The sequence below is a fragment of the Rhinatrema bivittatum genome, chromosome 6 (assembly GCF_901001135.1).
Source record: "Rhinatrema bivittatum chromosome 6, aRhiBiv1.1, whole genome shotgun sequence".
Classification (NCBI taxonomy): domain Eukaryota; kingdom Metazoa; phylum Chordata; class Amphibia; order Gymnophiona; family Rhinatrematidae; genus Rhinatrema; species Rhinatrema bivittatum.
In genome coordinates, this window is record NC_042620.1 from 320,755,991 (window position 1) to 320,778,290 (window position 22,300).

At 42.5% G+C, this 22,300-nt stretch overlaps 1 protein-coding gene across 4 annotated transcripts in view; it reads right to left on the reverse strand.

Annotated features, from left to right (window-relative positions):
* Positions 1–343: 343 nt before the first annotated feature.
* Positions 344–22,300, reverse strand: part of NRK (Nik related kinase) — a 254,536-nt gene continuing 232,579 nt past the window's right edge. For all 4 annotated transcript variants that reach the window (XM_029607581.1, XM_029607578.1, XM_029607580.1 and 1 more), the window contains 2 exons: positions 1,302–1,441; positions 344–920 (listed from right to left, as the gene is read on the reverse strand). In XM_029607581.1, coding sequence (XP_029463441.1) covers positions 837–920; positions 1,302–1,441 — 224 coding nt within the window. In that variant the 3' untranslated portion in view covers positions 344–836. The remainder of the gene's footprint in view (positions 921–1,301; positions 1,442–22,300) is intronic.

Genomic DNA, 22,300 nt, shown 5'->3' on the forward strand with positions numbered 1-22,300 from the left:
AAAACAGGTAGGAGTAAGTTTCTGCAGGACACAACTAAATATCCTCGAGCCAGCCCGAGTATTTTTCTTTTTCTTTGCAGCATGAGGGGAAAAGGAACTGGATAATTGGGTGATTTTATGGCTCAGGAACTTTTTCACAAGTGAGGCCACCATGGATTTAGAAAAAAATATTCTACAGTAAATATTTGGCAGCAATTATGTCTCACAAATGTCTTACAACCCCTACTCTGTTAAGCTTGTTCGCTAGCAGACTTTATGCCATTGGTGTTACAACTTCCTTTAGAGCGTGACAAGCCCATCTAAAACACATGAAACAAGTCAAAACAATTAAAAACTCAACATGGTTTTTGCCACTATTTATCCAACAGTTTAGTATATTACATATTGTAAATCTTTCTATACACATGCTGCTGTCCAAGTAGTAGTACACAATCAGAATGATAAAAGAATTACAGTAATTGTGCAAAACCAACATTTTGTACTTGCGTGGGAGTACACAGAGTTTGGTATAATTATTCTGTAGAAGCTACATTTCTCCTTGTAATTACTCAGTGCTACATCTGAAGTCCAGCACAGCCCCGTGTAACATCTTTTAGTTTAAAAGATGAAAAGCAACGTTGCTCTCATTTTTGAGGTGCTGACGAGAACGCTGGGTTTGCACGGGACAGAATAAGTATAATAACTGTAGATCCATTAATACTGATAGGGTATTTGAATGTAAAAAAAAAAAAAAAGAGAGAGGTGCAGACTGATGGGCAAAACTTCACATGCCGAGCACTAGTATGAACTGCTGGAATCCGCCAGGAACCTGAAGCCTTTTTCTCTCGTGACAGCTTTCACCAATTGAACAACACATTTTGTCCGAGTGTCATGAAGTAAATTTGACTGCTACCACCAGACTGGACTGTTGCAAAGAATACCTTGAAACAAGGAAATGGGTGGGAAGTGGTTAGTACACAGTGCAAATGGAATTGCGTTCTTTGTACTGCTTGCAACCAATTAATGTTCCCATGGAGATGATGAAAACCGTATACTGGAATTTGTATGTCAGAACAAAAAAAAAAAGGCAGACTTTTTACGTTTATTTTGTTGTACCCACTTTAAGAGAGTCTGCAAAAGCGGAATCAAGTCAACATAAATAAATAAATAAAAACTGGTATAAAATATTCCTATGTGAATTACAGTAATTGCTGACCTAAGGCCTGAGTTACTAAGCTTTTTATTCCCCCACAGACAGAATGGGAGACTAGTCTTACTGAATCAGGCCCCTAATTTGGGAAATAATTTAAAAAATTCATTACCTTGTCGTTTCTTTCACACAGAAACTTTAGCTTTTGTGCTTTCTTGTGCATAAATACACCTTCCAGATTTCCTGTTTCCCCAGAGCGGAGTTCAATAGCCTTCTCTCCCCAGCCCATGACCTGGTTAGACTGAAGATAAGCTAAACAAAAGGACAAGGCATTCAGAAGTTAGAGACACACCACAATCATAAATGGTCTCCCAACAACCGACAATTATGGCACCAATTCAAAACCTTCTGGAATATTCTGCATCACGGGCAGGTGTCAAGTGTCAGTCGGCACAGGCCTCAAGCAAGTCTGGATTTCAGGATGTCCACAACATGTGTACATGACATTTATTTGCATACACAACAGCTCTAGCTTACAGCAATTTTACATATTTGCTCGTTCTGAAAAACAGGCCTGTTCGTGGCTTTCCAAGGCTGGAGATGAAATTCCCATTCTGCACCACTGGACAGAATTCTGTGCTAAAGCGACCACACTGCACATTTTAATAGCTTTAATACCAACTGGTGCACAGCTGTAACAATCTTCAGTACTGAAACAGATCCTTTGTTTTCAGTTGCTTGGAATATCCCACTAATCTTTTGCATGCAGCATGTGGACCAACAGCAAATATCTGTTATCAAATTCACTCAGATGTGCAGGTCAAAGAGAATGGGCATCTGATACAGTACAAAATAAACCCTGGTGCTTCTGTAGCTTCCAAGCTAATACTTGATCTCTTGGCTCAGAACACAGAAGACCCTCTGGAAGCCTACAGCCCACAAATAATGCAGTCCACTATGCTTCTTAGATTGCATTTTGCTGTGAACTGATGAGAAATGTACATATAAAAATAATAACACTTCAGAATAAAATATGGCAAGATACATATTTACTCACTGTACATAAAAAAATAAAGGTCAACAAACAAGCAGTAGGTGATACCTTTTATTGGACTAATTCAATACATCTGAGAATAGAATACACAAGTTCTAGGTATTGCCTTTTTAATGCACTAACATAATTGCATTAAGCTAGTTCAATAAAAAAGGTATGATCTACATCTTGTTAAATGTTTGACTGTTGTTATTGTTTTCTTGGATGACTTTCATTGTAACCCATCTTGGACAACTTGCTAGAAAGGTGGGATATAAACTTAAATATTTCCAAGCATCCTAGTGGACTAAAACAGCAATATATTACTAGGATGCTAGTTGGACAAAAGTATTCTTAGTGCTGCTTGCTACTACCATACTGTAAATTGGCTCAGATTGATTAAATTATTGACTGACAACTTTTAGTGCATCCATGGGAAAAGCCAAATATTGACTGAAAGAACATAGCTCCTTTTAACTTCTTTCCATCATTAAAATGGTTTTTCATTAAGCTGTTTGTTTTATATTCTGTGGTAAAAGGTCATGCTAATGCTGCTTTTTCACGCCAGAAAAAAAAAAAGTGTCCATCATGTTCCTGTTTGGAGTGTTCTAAGTCCAGACAAGCATTTTGCTTATATAATTTATACATCAACTATGTATGTAAGTTAATATTGCTTGCAGCTAAGAATATTTGGTATGATGCAAAATTATATTTTGCAATCTGTTTGTTGCTGTTGTGACCGTCGCTGCCCGACGTCTCCACCCTGCCCACCTTACCGCTGTGGCGACTCCCTCTTTGCTTGTTGGATGTTTGGCTGCTGCGGCATCATCTTGCCGCCTTCCTCCGGCGTCCCCGGACCGGCAAGATGCTGCACTCCGCCATGTTTCTCAGAAGCCTAAGGGTGCGCGCGCGGCCCCGACTCAAGTACCAGCAGTGGCTCAAACCTCAGGGGCGTCCCCCTGAGATGACGTCATCCGTACCGGATATTTAAGGTCTCTGAATTCGCTAACTAATCGAGCTAGCAAGAAAAGGTTTTCTTACACTCCTAGTTACTCTGCCTCCTCAGACTTACCAGGGGTACCCGCTCCTCGGGAGCCTCGTTTCTCTTTTGCCTTTCAGGTCGCCGTCTGGAACCGGTACTCGCTCATCGAGGGCCCACGTTCTCGGACCTGCTTCTGAATACCACTTTTGCCAGGAAGTCATCACTGCCTACAACACCAGTGAGTTACCATCTTTCTCTACATCCTGGGATCGCTGTTCCAGTATCTGAGGGACTACAGCCCAGCCGGGTGCTTCCAGCTCACTACTGCCACCTCTGGTGATTCAATATACTGTTTAATAAAAGAACTAGTGTGTGTCTGTCTCCAAACTCTGAGCCTGACTGGTGGTCCCTTTCGGGATCTTCCCCCGGGGGCATGGTCATCTGCCACCGGCCCAAGGATCCACCCACAACTATCCCAAACAATAACAGATTGCTAACTCCATGGATCCGGCACAACTCAATGCCTTGCAGGCCATACCGGGCCTGGCCCTGCGCACTGTGGAGCAGCAACCTTGGAGAAACTTACTTCAGCGTTTCATCAGCTACACACACACAGAAGGTTCAAGGCACAGCTTCCAACCATGAAAGTCAGTTACAGGAGGTAACTTTAAAGACTGCTGTACCACTGGCGGCTCCAATCCGCTTTTCCGGAAAAATCCAGAAGACTCAGGGCTTTTTAAACCAGTGCTGCATGCATTTTGCATTACAGCCATCATTGTTTCCTACACCTCTCTCCAAGACTATCTACATCCTTTCATACCTGGATGGTAGGGCCTTGTCTTGGGCATCTACCTTGTGGGAACGCAAGGACCCCATTTTACAGAACATATAAGGATTTATGGACTTGTTTAAATCCGTTTTCAAAGACCCTGCTCGAACTTCTGTAGCCGGTTCTGCTTTGGTTGAATTGAAGCAAGGCAACAGATGTTTGGCTGAATTTGCCATAGAGTTCAAAGCTCTTGCAGCGGAACTCCGCTGGGACCCCAAATGTCTCAAGACTTTCTTTTGTAGAGGCCTGGATACCCGTTTAAAGGACGAGCTGGCTGCTCGCGAAACACCTGACTCGCTGGACGAATTAGTAGCCTTGGCCACTCAGATTGATCACCGGCTCCGGGACAAGGTGAAGGAACTCCGGCCTAAGGTGTTACCTGGGTTGAAACAGGCTAGTGCTGCATCTGCACCTCGGATGGTTCCAGTAATCATTGCTGCTGATAAAGATGAACCGATGCAACTTGGTCATAGATGTTTGACTTCCAAAGAGAGAAGACTTCAGAAGAAGCGCGGCCTTTGCATGTACTGTGGTCAGCCCGGCCATGATGTCCAACATGCTCCATTCGTCCAGAAAACGGATGGGCCTAAGTCCTGCAGGAGGACTGTTCTTAGGCCATACTGCACCTTCTCCTCCGTTCTCTCTCCCAGTCTCCTTCACCTACGGACCGGTCGTGGTTCAGACTCCTGCCCTAGTGGACTCAGGGGCAGGAGGCAACTTCATTCTCAGAAGTCTAGTGGAAGACTGGAGGAGTCCCCTCATCAAATTGACAGATCCACTACTGAGTCACCATTTGAGGTGGGTTTTGGACGTTACCCAGCACCGCCACTTCCACTGAAGCTCGGTGACGTCCCCAGCAACTCAATCCACTGCTGCTGATATCCATAATGCTTTCCACATTTCACTTCTGAAACCGCTCATTCTCAGCGAATTCTCTTCCAAATCTCAAGACCCACCTGTCATCAATGCAGAAGACGACTTAGTCAAAGAAATTCTGGATATTCGTAAAAGAGGCAACACTTTTGAATACCTTCTGAAATGGGAAGGTTTTGGCCCCGAAGAAAATTCTTGTGAGCCTCAGACCAATATCCTGGACAAAGAGATGCTTTGTCAGTTCCACATCGTGCATCCTTCAAAACCCAAGCCTGATACCCGAAGAGGAAATCGCCCTTTGAAGGGGGGGTACTGTTGTGACCATCGCTGCCCGACATCTCCACCCCACCCACCTTACCTCTGTGGCGACTCCCTCTTTGCTTGTTGGATGTTTGGCTGCCGCGGCGTCATCTTGCCGCCCTCCTCCGGTGTCCCTGGACCAGCAAGACGCTGCACTCCGCCATGTTTCCCAGAAGCCTAAGGGCGCGCGCACAGCGCAGCCCCGACTCAAGAACCAGCAGTGGCGTGAACCTCAGGGGCATCCCCCTGAGATGACGTCATCCGCACCGGATATTTAAGGTCTCTGAATTCGCTAACTAATCGAGTTAGCAAGGAAAGGTTTTCTTACGCTCCTAGCTACTCTGGCCTCCTCGGACTTACCAGGGGTACCCGCTCCTCGGGGGCCTTGTTTCTCTTTTGCCTTTCAGGTCGCCATCTGGAACTAGTACTCGCTCCTTGAGGGCCTACGTTCTCGGACCTGCTTCTGAATACCACTTTTGCCAGGAAGTCATCGCTGCCTACAACACCAGTGAGTTACCATCTTTCTCTAAAGCTCTGCCATCCTGGGATCGCTGTTCCAGTATCTGAGGGACTACAGCCCAGCCGGGCGCTTCCAGCTCACTACTGCCACCTCTGGTGATTCAATATACTGTTTAATAAAAGAACTAGTGTGTGTCTGTCTCCAAACTCTGAGCCTGACCGGTGGTCCCTCTCGGGATCTTCCCCCGGGGGCGTGGTCATCTGCCACCGGCCCAAGGTTCCACCCACAACTATCCCAAACAATAACAGTTGCCATAGGATGCACATCAAAACATATGCTCAGCAAAGAAGCAATCATATGGATGAAAGGATCTACTACATATCATATGCTTCACCTGCCCAGGGAACAATAGGAGCAGTCTTATTACTAAGAATACAGAGATGGGTAAAAGAACACATACAACTAATTATTAAACTGTTTTATATAGTTTATCATATTTCTGTAAATATTTTATTGAAACATCTGATCTCACTGCTTAAGGAACTTTGGTGAAGCTATTGTAGTATTTGCAGGGTAGGATGGGATGTTATGCACGAAAGACCCTAACTAGAACAGAAGAAGAAATAACATTGTCTTAATCCTTGTAAAAATAACCTCAAAAAGGTGTTAAATAAGATTGGTATCAGAATATTGTAAGTGCCTTAGTTCAAATCTACAACCTTTTGCCACGCAATGGACCATAAACTCAATCATCAATGGGACAAGTCACCAATCATATACTACTTATAGTTTCTTCTTTATTCAAAAAATAGTGTGCAATGAAAAGAGTTTTAAAACAACTATACCATCACTCCCTTACAACTCAAATCAAACTTATCTGATAATCCATTAAAATTGGCCACCATCAGCAACAGCTTCCAAGTGGATCGACTTACTAGTGTGAGTTTCTCTATATCCACTCTTGGAATTTACACATGAAACCCACCATTCCTTATCATCCATGCCAGACCAGTCTAGTCAAGTGGGTTATGTCTTCTTGCCAGCAGAAGGAGACAGAAAAGAAAACCTCAAACCTGACTTTACTCCCTCTATAAAGGTCTGATGCTGCCTTCAGTTCTTCAGTATTTCTCTGTCTCCAGAAGATTGTGCAAAAGTGTGGACTGGTGCTTCAGCTAAGAGAAGGCTGATTCTAAAGTTTTAGGCCCAGACTCTCAGTGGAGTGTAGGCTGAGTCCTGGGCCGTTTTTGGAAATGGTCCTAAGGACTGATTTCTCCCCACATGAAAACAGACTCATTTGGGGGTCTGAGTTCCTACACCAATGGGTCAAGCACCCAGTAGTCTCTAGTGACTTTTTTTCTCTTGGTGGCTCCAGCAGCAGGGGTCTTAGGACAATAGTGTTTAGGCTGATTTCCCTGGTAGAATGGGCTCCTAGGGTAACAGGGCTTATTTTCCCTGTAGAGCGTGCTCCTAGGGCAACTGGGATCCTAAAAAGAAAAGAATATAGCACAGACTCTTCCCCTGACTGCCTCTGGCTCCTGTGGGGCTTTGCCAGATTTGAACTCAGAGGGTTGGCGTTGATTCCCTCTCTCTGCCTCCAGTGGCTTTCAATTTCTCCATGAACAAAAAGAAAAAAAAGGGAGGTGAGACACCACAGATTAGTTATGGCAGCTCAGCATATCAGCCGGTACATTCTGCCTGGCTTGCGAGCAGGCATGTACCAGGTAAGAGAGTGTGAGCTGCGAAAGATCAACACAGAGTGGACACGCCAGAAGGAGTCCAGAGAATGAGATGGGATTTAAGGAAGCTGGAAAAGTGGTCGAAGATATGGAGAGCTGGGATTCAATGCCAGGAAGTGCAGAGTCATGCATCTGGGGTGGAGTAATCCAAAAGAACTATATGCGTTGGGGGGTGAAGGGCTGATGAGCATGGAGCAGGAGAGAGACCTTGGGGTTAGTATATAATGACCTGAAGTCGACGAAGCAGTGTGACACGGCAATAGCCAAAGCTAGAAGAATGCTAGGCTGCATAGAGAGAGGAATATCTAGTAAGAAAAGGGAAGTGATAATCCCCTTGTACAGGTCCTCAGTTCTGGAGACCGTACCTCAAAGGAGACAGAGACAGGATGGAGCAGTCCAGAGAAGGGTGACCAAAATGGTGGGTGGTCTCCATCGAATGACTTATGAAGAGAAATTGAAGAACCTGAATATATATACCCTGGAGGAGAGGAGGAGCAGGGGTGATATGATACAGACCTTCAGATACTTGAAAGGTTTTAATGATCCATGATTGTCAACAAACCTTTTCCATTGGAAACAATTTAGTAGAACTAGGGGTCACGATTTGAAACTCCAGGGAGGAAGACTTAGAACCAATGTCAGGAAATATTTTTTCACTGAGAGGGTGCTGGATGCCTGGAATGCCCTTCCAGAGGAAGTGGTGAAGACTAAAATTGTGAAGGATTTCAAAGGGGCATGGGATAAACATTGTGGATCCCTAAAGGCTAGCTAGAGGATGGGAATAAATAAAAAAGCTTATCCGGCATGGAGCGGTGGTTGTTGCCCTTGGCAGAAATGTGTGGATGGCCTGAACAGAGCGGCAGTTACTACCTTGGGAAGCTTGCTGGGCAGACTAGTTGGACCATTTTGGTCTTTTTCTGCCTTCATTACTATGTTACTATGTTACATTGCCAAAAGCAAAACTGGGTAGGGTCCCTAGTTCAAGCTGTGGCTATGGTGCATATGGACACAGAGCTTGATCAGGGCACCTGTTTTGGCAGGATTGTCACCTATTTTACTGTCGCTTTGATTTCTATGCCATAGGCAAGAGCCTTATAGGTTGAGAGGGGAGTTAAGATCCTGGGCAACTGAAGCGGGGAGAGGAATCAAACTAGTAAAGAAACCACAGCTCTAGGTCTAGGCCAAGAGCCACAGCTAGTTTTCTAGCATTCCAGAAATCCTGGCTTCTAGCTCAGAAGGCAGCCAACGTGGTTGTGGTCAATATATAACACCATTAGCTGATGTGAAGAAACTGAGAGAACTAGTAGCCATCAGATACCCTGGTAAGTGAAACGGATTTGGTCTGGGATGGAGTTCCCTACAGGATTTAGCAGTAGCTCACATGGCCAAACTATCATTGTAAAAATGTTTTGAGCTGACACTTTTGAGACTCCAAAGTGTAAGCACCAGTAGACATTCCTGTAGGGGTGGGTAATAAATACTTTTAAATAAGTAGATAAATAAATGGTCTATGCCCTAATAGGAGTCAGGTGGGGCTCTTCCGTGAGTTGATATCAGATCAGCCTGCAGAAGCTCCAGGATGAGCAACTTTTTTGGCTGAAAAAGGAAAGTAGCCACAAGGATGTTTGGATATCCTAGCAGAACAATGACCAGCATCAATCTTCGGTATGTGTTTCCATCAGAAGGCTGGAAATTCCCTGGACTGAGTTCTAAAGGTGCAGCAGGGGTGCTCCTTTACACTTTCCCATAGTCAGAAGATTCTTCCATTCTTTTAAGAGATACTTAGCAAGGATATTTAAGATCGGCGGTTACAGACTTTGGTGGTGTGAAAGAGGACCACAAAGTAGACCTAACAATTCTGAGCCTCTGCAAGGTCAGTTTACACCAGGAGACGATATTTCCCTTTTAAGGACCCATTCCTTGGAATGAAGGCCTAATTCGCTAATCTTGTAGGAAGCAGAGACTGGTGCTGGTTTGTTGCAAGAGACACAAACATGGAAGCTCTATCACTACTCTTTCAAATTATATCCTTTCTTCCAAGAACATAAGCTCTCTGCTGTGGGAGGTCTTGTCGACTTCGAAGTGAGTTTAGGGGTCAATTTTAAAAGCATTGCTTTTGCTAAAATGCCCACATATGTGCATATGAGGGTGTATGTGGGCTGTGCATAAGTAACGTGGATTTTAAAAGCTGTGATTTACGCACATATGTATGTGAATAAAAACTAAGGGGGTGGAAAAGGGACAGGGCATGGGTGTTCTGGGGTGGTACCAGCACTTACACATGTAATTCCATATTTTAAAACCAGAAGCCACAATGCGCGGCGGCTTGTTAGGCCATTAACTTTACTGCTGCTCCTGATGAGGAGCAAATATCCAGATCTTGTGTTTTAGGGCTTACATGATAGGGTGAGGAGTCTGGGTAAATTGGGGAGGGGTGTGCAGAATGAATAACCAGAGGGGTCTAGAAGACAAGATTGATTGGGCAAACTGGTGGTTGGGTGCACTTGCGCTCGTTTTAAAGTAGCCTTTTAGTTTTGAAGGGATTTGGCATCTCTTCTTTTTGAACTTCGTAAGATAGCATCTTTTTGAGTTTTGTTGTTAAAGGTAGTCTTTTGGTAATTTTAAAGGAAAGGATATTTCTGTGCCTGATATGTTCCTTTTTTGGGTGTAGTGTTTCACTTCTGTCTGAATCTTGTTTTTGTCACATGATGGTGAGAAAGTCAGGTGATGTAGGCTGGGACAGGGATGGCAATCAAGTCCGTTGGAAGTCACCTTTGAGATGCTTGTAAGTGACCAGTTCTTCTAGGATAGGCTTTGGTCTGTAAATGTGTCCTGTAAAAGCACAGGGAGTTGTTTCAATTTCAAGAGAAATCAAGGAGAGGAGCACTTTGGCCTGCTCTAGCAACAGTTTGAAGATTTCAGAGGACCAGTGAACCTGCTCCTTAAGGGGTAGATTTTAAAACACATGCCGATTTTATAATATGTGCTCGTTGCCGTGCGCATGTTATAAAATGCGATACCTGCAGGCACAAGGGGAGGGGGAATTTTAGTAAAAACTGCATGACGACCCGATCGGGCCTACCCCAATTCCCTATCCCCCTACCTAACCTTCTTCCCTTTTCCTCTCTCCTCCCCAACCCCTAACCTATCCTATCTACCATCATTTTATTTTTATTTTAGAACTTACTTGCTCCAAGGAGCAGCAGTAAATTTTGCTGGCACGTGCTTCCCCGGGACAGGGTCTAATGGCCGTTGTCCCAGCTGGCCCCCGTCCCGCCCCACCCCTTTCACAGAGCCCAGTACTTCCACACGTACCAGGAGATACGTGCATGGCCGGGCTTTTTCTAAAATGCGCTCGGCGTGCTCACAGCCCAACCATGCGCGTATCTCCCAGTATTTGTACGCATTGGGTTCTGAAAATTTACCCATGAGGGTAAAGAAGTCCTCATTTATTTATTTATTTTAAGAATGTATAGCCTGCTGATCTACCAAACTCAGTGGGTAACAGTTCTACATAATATCCAAAACATTAAAAACAAAATAAGCCAACATAAAACATAAAAAATGACAAAATAAAACAAAATGCATCTACATATACAAAAACAGACTGCCAATAAATAGTGCAAGCCTACATTATCCCTGTCTTTCCAGAAGATAATGACAGGGCTGCACCCTTGCCTTCATTGCATCCCTGCTCTAAACACTTCAGTGAGAGTGTGCAGGCAGGGAGACTATATGATTTATATATACAGGAGTTTTGAGAGTTATTGTGGCTTCCTCCTGCCTGGACTGGGCATTCGTCTGGACTGGTCTGGCATGGATGAAAAGGAAGGTGAAATTTAAGCTTACTTGCTAATTTTCTTTCCTTTAATCCTGCCACACCAGTCCAGAACCCATCAAAGGAAGCTGTGGTGATCAAGGGCTCTCGGTTTGATAGGTTCAGAAATCCAACAGTAAGTATTTTGTTGTCCTATCTGTAGGCAGCTGGACTATTTGTGAGCTTGGCATAGAAATTCTTATTCCTGGGTTAATAACCTTGGAGTAAAGTTTTTTTGGCTGTATCAGATTTTGGTTGTGATGGTGATTTGCAAACCAAAACAAACTGCCTTCGTTTTTTTTTTTGTTTTTTTTTAGCTTTGACAGGATACTTAAGGCAGTACCAGACCTTTTTAGGGGGAGTGAAATCAGCTTTGAGATTTTTTCTTTCTATCGCCATCTGCTGGCAGGAGGGCATAATCCATTCATCTGGACTGGTCTGGCAGTACTAAAGGAAAGGAAATTAACAGATATATTTCACCTTAATTTCCACATTTACCAGAGAAGCCATTTGCTTATGGGTTCTGGTACAGGTATTCAAAGGAAGCTACAGCAGCAGGATGATTCCTCATCCCACTAGAGTTCCTGTATACAATAAGCTGGATATATGCCTACAAATCGTGAAACAACAGGATGGAAGAGGTATGCTTCATTTTGTATTGAGATTTGAAATGTTCAATTTTCACTTCTTGACAATACATTTTAATGTGGATTGGTGCAGGTAGCAGGTAATATACTTTCTTACACTTGGAACTGAAGTTAGGTGAGGAGCAGTAGGTTTGTGAAATAACCTATTTGTTAACATAAAAGAATGTCAGAAAATTAAAAAGCTGGCGAGATATAAATTACCATCAAGTAGTGTGTATGCTGGTAGGGAGGAATTTGTTTTTAGCTTTCACAGCTCAGCAGATGTTCTAGCTTCCATGATTTATAAGTGATTCCCTCACTTCTAAGATATTTCCATGAGGCATATGAAGGTCTTTACCTGAGCTATGGAAACAAATTGTACTCTGCTACTTCCTACTGTTCTATATTCATGGACCCTGAATTACCCTATATATTTTTCTAGCGCATTTTAATAAGCGTATGCTAAAAGCAATGAAAGGCCCAGTTTAAAAAGACATATTGCATTTGTATGTGTGAAGTACATTGACAGATAATTCAAAGATGTAAATCAGTCCATCTTTGTATTTCATACAGAATTAGCTTCACACAGCTTACAATAGTAACAGAGGTTAACTGACAATTATTTTTATGAAACTGAGACATAAATTACCATGGCCAAGAGTCATTATTTCACCTGAGTGCAATAGCTTCCTTTTCTCGGTGTAATGCAGTAAGACACAATACTGCACATGGTCAGTTAAACAGCATTGTTTAGGGCAATTTTGTGATTGCCCAGGCAGGTTGCAGGTCTAAAGGGACCTGCAAGCAAATTTTAAAAAGGAAATTCCGCCTAGAGTTTCCTTCTGAAAATTCAGGGTCAGTGGGGACTGCAGTTACAAAAGTAACCATGGACTAGTACTATGTACAGTAAAGTAGGCACGTGGAGTTCAAACTGAAAACCTATCAGGTTACTGAGGCTCCTGCAAGAAAGCCACTCCAGTGTAGGATTCAATAACTAATCTTTTCCTGACAATAAAGTTTTGGGATTCAAGAACATAAAAACATGCCATACTGGGTCAGTCCAAGGGTCCGTCAAACTCAGCATCCTGTCTCCAACAGTGGCCAATCCAGGCCATAAGAACCTGGCAAGTACCCAAAAACTAAGTCTATTCCATGTTACCGTTGCTAGTAATAGCAGTGGCTATTTTCTAAGACAACTTAATTAATAGCAGGTAATGGACTTCTCCAAGAACTTATACAATCCTTTTTTAAAACCAGCTATACTAACTGCACTAACCACATCCTCTGGCAACAAATTCCAGAGTTTAATTGTGCATTGAGTGAAAAAGAACTTTCTCTGATTAGTTTTAAATGTGCCAGGTTTTAACCCAGATGTTCAGCGTGAGGGAGCAACTTTTCAAATGCAGAGAGGTGCAGTGCATGTAAGGGATGTAGTCTCACCGCGAGGGAGATACTATGATTAGAAGTAAGTGGCAGTGTGAATCCCAATCAGTAACCGTTGTGGTCCTATAAGATATCGCAAGTCTGAAAAAGGAGTGGTACATGGCTGAGTAGTTAAACTGTGGCTACAACAAAGCTGGTTATCCATGACAACCACTGTCTACCCCCACCACTTGGAAATATATTTTAATCCAGTCCATAGAGAAGGATCAGAGCACCTGAAGCAAGATTGATGTGGCATGATCAATAGACTGTGGATGAAATGTGCTGGAAAGCAGAAAAGCATTACATTTAAAGATAAGTGACTGGACATTTTCCAGTGTGACGGTTTTAAAAGAAGTGAATCTTTTGATGCAATATATGGAGTTCCCCTGAAGAAGCCTATTACATGGCAAAACTTAGGCCTATGTTGGGATAATGTGATAATTTATGAGTACAGTATGCTACCCTTTGAAAACTGCTAAGGTAGACTCTGTAAGGTATTATATTCAGGAGGATTTTGGAACTATGATAATGATGGTTTGACTTTTAGAAGTGTGTTTGATGGTGTGGGTTTAGTGTAATGTGTTTGGTATGTATGAGGTGTGTATGCGTGGTTTAAAAGAAGGGGGGTGAGCATTATAATGTGCAAATTTTAAAAGTATAAATTTTGTAGCAGAACCAAATAAAAGATTTATGTAAAAGTCTGGTAGTAGGGTGACTGGGTATATTACATGTATATATGTATATCTATATCTATATATATATTTTAACAGAAAGCACAAGTCCTGACTCACTCTTGCAAGATTTCAAAAGCAAAATTTAAAGTTCAGTCTGGTCCTGGTTTTGAAGGCTTGGCCCTCAGTCTTCAAATCACTGTCAACTTCCCTTTCAGGGCTGGTGCTAGCATTTTTTGATGCCCTGTGTGAACAATTACTATGCTGTCGCCTCTTTCCCCCCTGAATTTGGCCCTGTCCATTCAGTGCCTGCCAAACAACGGTCCAGCTCCCTCCAGAGATCTAAATTTTAAAAACTGACACCCCTCCCACATTCCAAAATCTTCATCCCCTCCCCCTAATCCATGGCTAGTGCAAGGGACTTAGGTGCCCTGGGTGACCCTTATAGAACTTACTCTCTGGTCCTCTTCACACAAACAATTAAGAATTATGCTTTTATAGCAAATTTTACCTGAAAAAGAACATTCAACGTACAGTCTCATGAAACAAAAAATACTTATGTTAACATTGCCTAGGATTTCTAAAAAGAAGTATGAGTTCTGGTGTGTTCTCTCTCTCCAAAGATAGTTCAGTAAGGGTTAGATTTTACAAAACTGCGCCTGCGCGTACTTTTGTTCGCATGACCGGCGCAAACAAAAGTACGCCGGATTTTAATAGATACGCGCGTAGCGTGCATATCTTATAAAATCCGTGGTTGGCGCGCGCAAGGGGGTGCACCTTGCGTGCGCCGAGCCCTAGGGGAGCCCCCATGGCTTTCCCCATTCCCTCTGCCCCCCCCCACCTTCCCCTCCCTTCCCCTACCTAACCTGCCCCCCAGCCCTACCTAAATCACCCTCCCTTCCTTTATTTTATAAGTTGCAACTGCCTCTGGGCAGGTGTAGGTTGCGTGCGCTGGCTGAGTGCCGGCGCGCGATCCCCTGGCACGGCCGCTGTGCCGGAGGCCTCGGTCCTGCCCCGCCCATTCCCCGCCCCTTTTTTCAAGCCCCGGGACATACGTGCGTCCCGGGGCTTGCGCGCGTCGCCGGGCCTATGCAAAATAGGCTCGGCGCGCGCAGGAGCGGGTTTAAAAGGGTTACGCGCGTATATTACGCGCGTAACCTTTTTAAAATCCGCCCCTATTTATAATGACAACTATTACATATAGATATGAACCAGGGTTCGAATGTCACAATCGCTCCTTGTGGGGAAGTCATTTTACCCTTCGTTGCCTCAGGTACAAAATTAGATTGTAAGCCCTCTGGGTATAGAGAAATACCTCCAATAACTGAATGTAATTTGCTTTGCAGTGCCAAAAAGCATAATATAAAAATCTAAAATAAAATAAATAAATAAAAAATAGGGATCATTTAAAAATAAATAAATAAATAAAAATAAATAAACCCAAAAACATTTACCCAGGTAGACAGTGATTTGCTTGAAAATTGCCCTCCTCAGAATGTCTAAACATTAAGTGGGGCTCACTGTAGCTAAGCTTTTAGTTGCCTTAAGAAGGAGTGTTCCCAGGGGTGTTTAGCCAGGGAGTAAATTACATATGCACATTGCTATATTGAAATCTCCATGTGTACATTCCCCCTTTCTTCTGCCTGCAGAAAAAGGAGGTGCAAACTCCACAGATACTTTTGTCATTTGGTATCTGCATAAACACATTTTCCATAGAAAAACTATGCATATGGTTTTCCTTGAAAATTGCCTATCGGGTCGGTGGGTACATAAATACCTATGGATTTTGCACCATAATGTGCATTGGTAAGGACACTGAAATTATTGTTAATTCAGAATATTCAGCATTGCGAGAGGGGTGTGTCACAAAGGTCTGTTTTGCATACAAGGTTTAACACTAGCCAATCAAAGAAGACCAGCTTCTGCAATGGTCTATGCACTCACTATGGCCATTATGAAAAACAAATATTAGGACCTTCCTTTAATCTTAGCAAAGTTTATTAATATTCTACCTTCAAAATTAGTTCCTATACAAAGCAAAAATAATGGATTTTAAATACTATTTTTAAAGTTTTGTGAAGTAATGGGTTTGTTTTTTTTAATTTAACCTGCAAGTATTCATCTGGTCATTTGGATTTCCAGCTCAATTAGAGTTTGCTTCTGTGGGTCTTCATCTAATTCATTGCAATCATTACATAAAAAGTCCATCACCAGGGGCTCTAATGGTACCTTTTTCTGGAACTCAGCTAACTTGAAACTTACATCTGGTGTTTAGGTGTTACAGTTGATTCATGGCTGAAGCTTTCTCTTCCCCAGAGGCTGTGAGCATTGCCTCTGTAGCATTCCTACTAGCTCAAAGCGCAGAAGCCTGGCACCAGAATCAAATTTGGGACTTCTGCATGAGCACTTACCACTAAGCCCTTGGAGTGGCACTGTTGTAAAGTATCTTAGTAACAGTAAAAGAATATGGTAAAGAAATTTATAAAACAAGAATTAGGCAGCAATATTAATTCTACAAATTGTTTTAAGAGCGATAGCAGAAGATTATTCTCAACAGACAACAAGGGGCTCACATGTTCCTTGGTTGTAAATGGACCCTGAAAGGGGGAGATGGGGTTATAAGGATTACCTAGCAATATGCTAATCCTTACATATGTATGTAGTTTGTAAGTACACTCTCTCCCTGCTAAGGTCTGTCCCCAATTACATTCGGACTTCTCTTTCTCAAGTATAATGTAACTACCCCAGTCCCATTCCACTGTTGAAGAGGCCAGAGACATTTCTGCTGTTTTATAGTAGAAGACTTATTTTATGTCTGTAGCAAACCTCTGAATACCTGGCTCTGCTCTGGTCATGGGCCCAGAGTAATACTGATCACAAGAAGTCCAGAACTAACACAAGCAACAGATATATGCCCAGTACTCAAGGAAGACAGAAGATTTAAAACACCCTCCCTACTGCAGAAACTGTAAGTAAAAATGAAATAGGTTGATTGCTTCACAAAAGAATGCCTTCTAGTATAGATTTCAGAGCAGTTGACTAAGTTGACAAGCAGAAGTTATCAGCTTTGAAAGCTAGAAATGGAGATGCTACTTAATAAGGATAATATGTAGAAAGTAATTTCCACAAATTGACCTACTGAAAATGCAGAAGGCTGGGATGAAAAGGACATGAAAGCTTATAGAAGCTTATAGTACATATACAAAGGGAAACTACTGCAAAGGGGATGTGGGACTCATTAAAGATATTACATGAGAAATTGAAAGATGCAATCTGTTCTTCCTTTGAAATCTGTATGCAATAAGACTACATGAATTGCATGGAATGCTGTAGAATATAAATGCTATGCTAGAACTTACAGAATAGATAAGATGCATGGGAGAAGAAATGAGATAATATGCAGTCTGTCTGATTTGTATGAGGCCTTGATTAATGCTCTAGAGACAAGAACAGATTATGAGCTCATTTTGGAATATGTGAAATGAAAACTGAGTGATGAATTCAGTTGAAAAGCAGAAACTAAAGTTCATAGAGAAGTGAGCATGGTAAAACAGACAAAAGGAGTCAAAACAGCTTGCACAGTACACAGGGGAAGCAAGTGGGTGGATACAACCCAGAGTCTGCTATCCCTGCAATAAAAGAGATTGTTCAGAGTAGAAATCTGAACAGCACAAGAGTGCTACAGGGCCAATAAAACAGACTATTAATATTGCCAGCAGTGAGGCAGTTGAGACAAGTACTGAAGAGAAATGGAGCTGTAGGTTTAAAGATTCACAAAAAAAACTGTTCAAATTGGTACAAAGACTCAGAGGCAACCAGCCACATGACAAGCAATAAAGAATTTTTCACATAAACTGATTATGGTGTAAAATACAAAGTTTCCCTTGCAGATAGGAAAAAGCATTGCTGTCATGAGAACAGGGCAGGATGGCTGAGATGTACCACCACTGCTGGAAACAGGGACAAGATACCTATGAAAGATATATGGCTATTGTATGTGCCAGATCTACAGGAAAGCCTACCAGAAAAACCCCTGACCAGTAAGAGCTTTACTATGCGCTTTCACAAAAATGTATGTACCATTCAGAAGGGGGACAGTAATCCTGCTAGAAGGAATTGTAGGTGACAACCTGTACAGGCTCATCAGTGGAGAAGAGGAAGTTGAAGCAGCTGCTCAAATTTCTACATCAGAACTGCAATTGCACGTGGCACATGCACCTAAGGCACAGATGACAGTGAATGAATGAATGAATGAATGAATGAGACAAGACAGCATGAGATGCGGCAAAATAGAAAGATTCCTGTGAGTCACCTAAAAGAACTTACCTTTTTAAAACTGAAACTGGCAAGTTTTATCTCTCCTTGAGAGATTTTAGAAACATGGTACAGTTGCTGGTGATGACTGGACTAGACTACTGTAAACTCCATTTAATTTGGCCTCTCAGCATCTTTAATCCACATTTTCTAACTTATTCAAAATATGGCTGTGACCATTTTACATTTACGGAGAATCAAATTTAAAGTCCTTACTCTGATTTTTTAGGCTTTTCACAGGGATGGTCCTGATTACTTGAGGGCAGCTTTAAAGGAATATGCCTTTTCTCAGATGTGGCACTCAGCTAGTAAAAAACACATTTTGCATTCCTTCGGTAGAGCATCTGTCCAACAACCAGGCCAGATATTTTTCTATCACAGACCGAGTTTTTTGGAATTCCCTCCCCTTACACCTCCCATCTAGAAACAGACTATTTATCCTTCAAGAAAAAACTAAAACCTTTTTTCCAGCAGGCATTCAATTTGGGAATTAAGTGATTTTATTTCTATCTTTGGTCATTTTTACTACTGCAACTATATGATACGATAGTGCTATGGTCTGTACTGCTTTATTAGATTTTGTAATGAAAATAGTTGTGATCTTAGTATATAATTGTATTTTTTATTTTTAGCTAGTTACCTGCTATGAGCAAAAATTTAGGACTAGCAGGCTAGAAATGCATAATATAAATACATAAATGAAACTTGTCACGTGCGAGAAATGCTCCAGGCTGGCTATAAACAAAGCAAGGAACACTGAATTCTACTCCCTGCAGCTAATAAGGTGACAGAATGCTGGAGCATGTACTTTGATGAGACACCCTTGCCAAACATCATGCTTCCAAGCCCTGGAGTGGCAGTGCCCAAGAGCATCATGACCAACATGGGCTGAGATATGGTGCAGAGCAACTGGGTACTGCTACCAATATGGATCGAAATGAAACTGCGATGCAAGCAGTTGAGGTGAAGATGGAGAACTTCGGACCATCCAGACAATTTTTAACAGGTGGCACCCAAACAGGAATCTGAACTTCAAAGGACAACTTGCATAATGAAGGGCATACTGGCAGCAGATTCTTGTACAAGGCACAAAAATCCAAGGTATACCAGAACCTTCACCCTGAGAGGACATGGAAAAATGGAATAGAGTGGCACAAGAAGAAACAGACTCTCTCTAGATAGAAAGACACAGTTATATGATTTCAGCCAGAGACCACCACTGTGATCTCACAGAAAGGATGAACCTCACGAAATTATGATTCTGCCATCGAGAAGAGGTGCTGGAAGACCAACAGCAGATCATTATCAACCAGATAACAAGGGATTAAATTATCCCCCGACTATAAACAGACCCTGACAGGGGTGGGGAGATGGAAATGTAAGGGTTTCCTAGCAATAAATTAATCTCTCTCTTAAGTACAGTGTAACTTTGAGTATATTACCTTTATTGTTTTCTGCATGCTTCTGGTGAAGACTCCTGATTCATTTCTACTACATAAAATCAATAAAGCTTTTTTTTTTTTGCTCAGTACCATCAAAGCCCTCAGATTTTTATAAGTTGTTATGCCTATTCATTGGACCAACAGAAAGATGCTGTAGAACCTGAGCTTTTGAGACAGCAGAGGCCCCTTTTTCAGTTGCTTGAATCTGAAGAAGTCATCTGAAGAAGGGACCACTGTGGCCTTAAAGCTTGTGCATTACAGAATCTTTTTTTAAATTGCTCCACTACAAGGCACCACAACCTATAAAGTCTCCAGTTTTTCTCTGACCAACATGGCCACTAGAATTCTACGCTATAGATTTTTCCCTCCAATGATATATATTCCTGCTACATAAATGCAGGCCTCGGATCCTAGTATTCTTATTCCTTATTTCATATATATGGCTTTCCTCAAATCCTATTAACTTCAAATTGCTTAACCTCTTTTCCTATTTGATATGGAAGTATACTGCATAAATCTTTGAATATCCTATACCTCTACTCATTGACATATTAAGCAGACTAAGTATGGAATGACAGTGGCTCTGCATTTTAATTTCCCTCTGGACTGGCTTTTCATATTCCCATTTCTGATTAATAAGTTGACCACAAAGGTCCCACCTTAAAGACTTAAAAGGCACTTATTTTTGGTTTCCTAACCCAGATCTGTCGGTTATGCTGTAGGAGTTTACCTCCTCTCCTTCCCATCTGCCTTCAATCATTTTCTAAGCTACTAATGGGATAATGTAAACTGCTTTTGTAGCACTTTGCTAATTATGCAGTCTATAAACTTTTAAATAAATGATTTACATACTGAGAAACTCATCTGAAATGTAATTAGCAATTTATAATAATAATAACAATATTCAATGTTTCAGAAAAGATTATGACTCTCAGTGTGCATAGGAATAGGAGGCATCAAGAATGACTTCTTTGTTAAAATAAGCAGAATCTACCTCATAAAAGGAAATATAACTGGGTGACTTGCAATACAACTGATTGCCGTCTTAATGGAAAATATTTTGAACTGTACCCTCAGGCTATACATAAGACACAAAACAAGCTCATGAGCTAATTGATGGGGAGAGCCAGATGGGGCCCATATCTGACTTATTTTATTTATTAAAACATTTGTAGGCCACATTATCCATGGTTCTAAGCAGATCACAGGTTTACATCCATAATTAATACACAGATAAATCACATAAAACAAGTTTAAACAAGACAAGAATAAAAGAAAATGAAGTAGAATAAATAAACATAATGCACTAAAAATCCAGAATGGAAAGGTAGGTGTCAAAAATCTATACAATATAAAAATCAGATAATATAAAAACAAACAACAAATATGTTTAAATAAAAGGTTCCCAACGATACCCACATAAAATCATAGAGTCAGTGACAGCATGATAGGTGCCAATGATATATGTACTTGCCAGGTTCTTATGGCCTGGATTGGCCACTGTTGGAAACAGGATGCTGGGCTTGATGGACCCTTGGTCTGACCCAGTATGGCATTTTCTTATGTTCTTATGTTCTTAATATAAATATTTACAGTGAATCCATCTAAAATAGTCTAAAAGACATTAAAGAGGGTCTGCCTGAAAAGATGTCTAATGATTTTGTTTAAAAGTTGTAAAACAGATCTCCCTTCGCAGAGCTTCACTAAGATTATTCCAAAGCATAGGACTAGAGATGGCGAACAAACATTGCAAGGTGTTACGATCCTGCTCGCGGAGCCCATCCAGCAAGCAGGCCCTCCACCTACTGCTTCACTCTGACGCCACTGGTCCCTGTTGATGCAGCCTATGCCGCCCTGGACTGCCACTGCTTTGCGGCCCGATGCCGTTCTCGCGGCAGGAGGGGCCGCCGCTATCCCTCTTCGCGGCTGGGAAGCCGCTGCTGCTCCTCTATCTTTGCGGCCTGGGATGCTGCTGACTCTGGCGCTTTGTTCTTTATGGCGGAGTGCCGCCCCCTTGGACTCCATTTCTGCATATGGCTTCAAAGCCGCCGTCGCTGTCTTCATCCCGGCAGAAGGGGGTGCACTGCCGACGCTGCCTGAGCGGCAGGGAAGCCGCTGCTCCTCATCCATGTGGCAGGGATGCCACCAACGCCGACTTCTCTATCTCTCTTCGGGCCCTGCATAGGTGCGGGTGCACGCCTCACTTCAGTATTTAAAGGGCCAGCGGCGGGAAAAGTCCAAGGCCCCAACGATGATGTCATCAGTCTTCACCCCAGTCCAGCCCTATCAAAAGGGCTCAGCTTCACTCCCTCAGGGCCTTCGAATCGGATTCCATGGTCATCCAGGTCTCCTCTTCTCCGGTCAAGGTCTTCTGTGGTCTGCTCCTGTCCACATGGCTTCGTGTTCCATGTTCTTCTTGTTCCTGATCTTCTCCGTCTGATGTTCCCAGTCTCATCCCTCATCAGAGATCCTTCGTTGCATGTTCCAAGCCCTGATGTCCCTCGTCCAGGAGTCCTGATGTTCTTCGTCCAAGTCCTGATGTTTCATGTTCCAGTCCTGGTCCTGATGTCCTCTTCGTCTCCAGCTACTCGTCCTCCTTCCAGGTTCCTTGCTACTCTACCTTTCCGGGTGTGCCACCATCATGGTCCATGACCAGCCCATTG